Source organism: Solenopsis invicta, chromosome 1 (assembly GCF_016802725.1).
Source record: "Solenopsis invicta isolate M01_SB chromosome 1, UNIL_Sinv_3.0, whole genome shotgun sequence".
Classification (NCBI taxonomy): domain Eukaryota; kingdom Metazoa; phylum Arthropoda; class Insecta; order Hymenoptera; family Formicidae; genus Solenopsis; species Solenopsis invicta.
Genome location: NC_052664.1, coordinates 17,945,163 through 17,948,752, shown reverse-complemented (window position 1 = coordinate 17,948,752; position 3,590 = coordinate 17,945,163). Strand labels below are relative to the sequence as shown.

The 3,590-nt window shown below is 34.0% G+C and overlaps 1 protein-coding gene across 1 annotated transcript; it reads right to left on the bottom strand.

The window, feature by feature from the left end:
- Positions 1-460: 460 nt before the first annotated feature.
- Positions 461-2,725, bottom strand: LOC105201247. The gene is made up of 5 exons (XM_026132920.2): positions 1,990-2,725; positions 1,758-1,805; positions 1,378-1,425; positions 969-1,275; positions 461-671 (listed from the first exon to the last, which is right to left on the bottom strand). Exons 1-5 carry the CDS (start codon positions 2,672-2,674, stop codon positions 461-463), a joined length of 1,299 nt encoding a protein of 432 aa, XP_025988705.2. The 5' UTR covers positions 2,675-2,725.
- Between the last annotated feature and the right edge of the window lie 865 nt (positions 2,726-3,590).

Here is a 3,590-nt window from a genome sequence, read left to right as displayed (position 1 = left end):
TATCGGGGATGATCGACTACTATTCGTAGCGAAGTAATGCGGACTAATTGATTGCCGTGTAACCAGAAGACTCTCACAATATTCTGGAACGAAAATGAGATGTGTTCGTGTATGAATGTATATTTACTAACGTCGTTATATGTTCATGCGCGAGGAAAGTACGTTTATACACTGTCATAAGAGAATTCTTACGGGCGTCGCTGTATTTGAAAGAAACGAATGCATTTCTTTTCTTTTTAATAAACTTTTTCTGAAAAAGAGCAAAGCACGGATGCAGTCGCTTTACGGACTATTTTCATTTTTTATTAGATCACCACTGCATTCTTTAAAAATATCATGTTACGACAAAGTGTAAAACAATTATAACAAAGTCTTTTTTTACGATTCGCATCTTAAATTATTATTTATTGTGACCTTTGAGTAGGATTCAATCGATTTCGGAGACTCTTCAATTAGTGGTCTAATCGTAAACGTCATCTTCTTCGTCTTCATATTCTATTTCAACATAATTCGGCAATTCATCACCGTGAACAAAATCGTCGCTATTCGCTGAATAGTTCTGAGCGATTTTATCATGGTTCATGGTTCGTTCGATAGCAAAATCATCCTGATAATCCAGTTTTGCGGTAGAGAATAATCGATCAAATATCACATTGAACAGTCTGACATCTCTGTAATTACGTCGTATGAAATAACTCGTTGCAGCAATAAATTGTTATCGATCGCAAATATGTAGTGACAATAAAATGGCATTGTGAATAAAAACAATATAAATGGTATTGTGAATAAAAAAACAACATACATTTTAAAAAAATATTAAAAAATTACTAGAATAAACATTAAAAATTTACTCAGAATAAAAAATACTAGCAAACATTAAATTTGTAAAGAATATTCTTTCTGAGTCACTGAAGTTTTAGTTTTAAAAACGCAGTTGACAGAAATAAAACCCAAGTGAGAATGCTAACTTGGCGAACAATTGGCGATTAATTGAAATCTTGCCATTGAAAATCCTAGATTGAATATTAAACCACTTGAATGCGGTATCCGTAGAAACGATTGATTCGTGAGGTATACTTGCAAACTTTTCGCTATCCTTCTGTTGTTTCTCACGTGAACTGACTATGCGGTCCAAGCCCGTCGGTTCGTTGTCTATGAAAACCATTTTGGCTTTATCGTCCTTTTTCTCTTTTTTAAAGCTCTTTTTGCATTCTTCTATCTCTTTGTATTCGCGTTCTATTTGTTGCTTTATTGATTGATCTTCAGGCTTTTTATCTAAGTAATTTAAAAAATGTAATTAAAAATTTAGTATAATGCGATGCTTCTCTTCCATAATATAGAGAAAAAAAATCTGTGTGCTCCTATAGAACTCTTTACCTTTCGCGGTAGTGCGTGGAGGTGCTTTTGCTGATTCTTTTTTCTTGTCTGCAACGAAAAAATAAAAATTAATTAAAAATTTAATATAAATGCGCGATACTTTTCTCTCATATAAATCCATAATATAAAGAGGAGATCCATACTGCGAGAAAAAATTACTAAATTTTAAATAGCCATTTGTTTGAATAGTTGCAATGAAATATTTGCTATATATAAATAAATATTTAATACACGAACCACTAATTTAATTTAATTATCATTCTTTCTATTGAGTAAATATTTAGCTATTATAAATAAATATTTTATTGCAACTATTCAAACAAATATTTATTAAAATTTAGTTATTTTTTCTCTCAGTGCATGTGGATTTCTGCAGTCACCTTTCGCTGTAGTGCACGCTTTTATTGGTTCTTTTTTGAGCTCCCCGTCTGCAACGAAAAAGTAGAAATTAATTAAAAATTTAGCAAAGCTAATAAAATTTCTACATAAACTATGATGCAAAAAAATGAGAGATTTTGTGATTTTTTAATATACATATGTATATATTCGTTATTATTGTTATTATTTAATAATACGATTATATATACATAAGATGAAATATATATAACTTACCTTTGGTAAATTGTTTCTTTCTGTTGATACAAAATTCCTCGCGATTGGATTTCTTTATAGATTCTTTGGATTTCGTGGTTTCGCAAAATTTCGTGCCTGTATCTTTTTGCGTAGACTGACAAAATTTCTTGTCTGCGTCTTTCTGCGTGGACTGACAAAATGTTTTCTTGTCGTTGGTCTTTTTCCTCGACATACATTTAGCTGGACTTTTCACGCACTTTCCCTTGATTTTATTTTTTTCTTTGGTTTCGCATGTTCTCTTTCGTTTCTCGCATGATGGGCCTTGTTTTCGATTTCTGTCGTCTTTGCTGCAGCTAGCATAAAGTCTGTTGCTTACATTCATGCCGAAAACGATATCGGGAATCAAAGTGGAGAAAGATTTATGATCTCGTGGGACTGAGAAAATTGATTGTTGCGAGTACCGTCGTTTTTGCTCTACTTTGCTGCAACTTTTATCACTAACTCGGGAAGAATTTCTTCTGCGACAGCTGTTGGATCGCTTTCGATTGTTTCCGGTGCATTTTTCTCGCTCTTTGTCGCCGATGTCGCGTTTTTTGCATCGCTTCTTGGATTTTGACTCACAAGTAATGTATTTCTGTATTGAATCCTTGCAGACTGCACGTGATTCGTTGGATTTCTTGCAATCTTTACGTAGTTTGTACGACTTCGATTGCCGCCCTGACATATCAAGATGTTAAAGAAAATCATATAGTAAAAAAATAAATAAATCAAAGAAATCAAAGTGCCAAATAAATCAGTAAAATAATGGAGAAAAGATGTAAAAGCGTACAATAGGTGAAATACAACTAATACAGGAAATAGGAAATGGTGAATGAACAAATCGATGTGTTATATAGAATTTCATCAAGATATGTCAAAATATTATAATGATGATAGCTAATATTAAATTACTCCAATGATGAAACCGAAACAGCAGCAATTACTTCCGCCTACTATTCTGTGAAATTTCTATTCTGAATGTACGAGATATATCAATTTCAGATGCTCCATGAGATATCGCGTGAATATTAAATTAAATTTAAATATTTGATAACGAGATTGTATCTGTATGCGCTATTTAAACGATGATTACATCTCGCTCCGCGTTACTCTTACTACATGTCGTATCGATATCCTTCTCCTGCGAACAATCGCTATTTCTCGATCGCCGCGCGCGATTCCTCGACGAGACTCGTCTTTTTGCGTCAGTTTTCCGATTTGCTTCAGGACACCGTTCCTCGTCCCAGCTGCACGGCTTTTGCCGTTTTAATTCGGGGCACTTGCTATTTTTGCACGGATCTCTCTCGAATTGTTCCTCACACGCGTCATTTTGAGACGAATCGCATGTGTCTTTCCGTCGCGATTTTTCGCAAATATTTTTCTCGATTCGGCAGCGACTTCTCATAATCTCTTGAGAATCTTCATCCTTCTCGCAATTGGCGAATCTTTTCGACCTCGAAGCGCCGGAGAAGAACGATCGCAGTTTCGTTAGAGAAACGCGGCCTGCGATCGATGATCTCATTAAAAATCAATCTTTATTGCATTAACTAATTGATATTAGTTGATTAGACATAAAGTGTTTTTATCAGAGATTACTGTGC

What these genes read in the sequence shown, in the direction of transcription:
- LOC105201247 (XM_026132920.2), bottom strand. Translation starts at nt 2,674, where the DNA reads ATGTCAGGGCGGCAATCGAAGTCGTACAAACTACGTAAAGATTGCAAG. An exon ending in AAAGAAACAATTTACCAAAG is followed by an intron (nt 1,806 to 1,989) that starts GTAAGTTATATA and finishes TTTTCGTTGCAG; the next exon opens with ACGGGGAGCTCAAAAAAGAA. An exon ending in TCCACGCACTACCGCGAAAG is followed by an intron (nt 1,276 to 1,377) that starts GTAAAGAGTTCT and finishes TAAATTACTTAG; the next exon opens with ATAAAAAGCCTGAAGATCAA.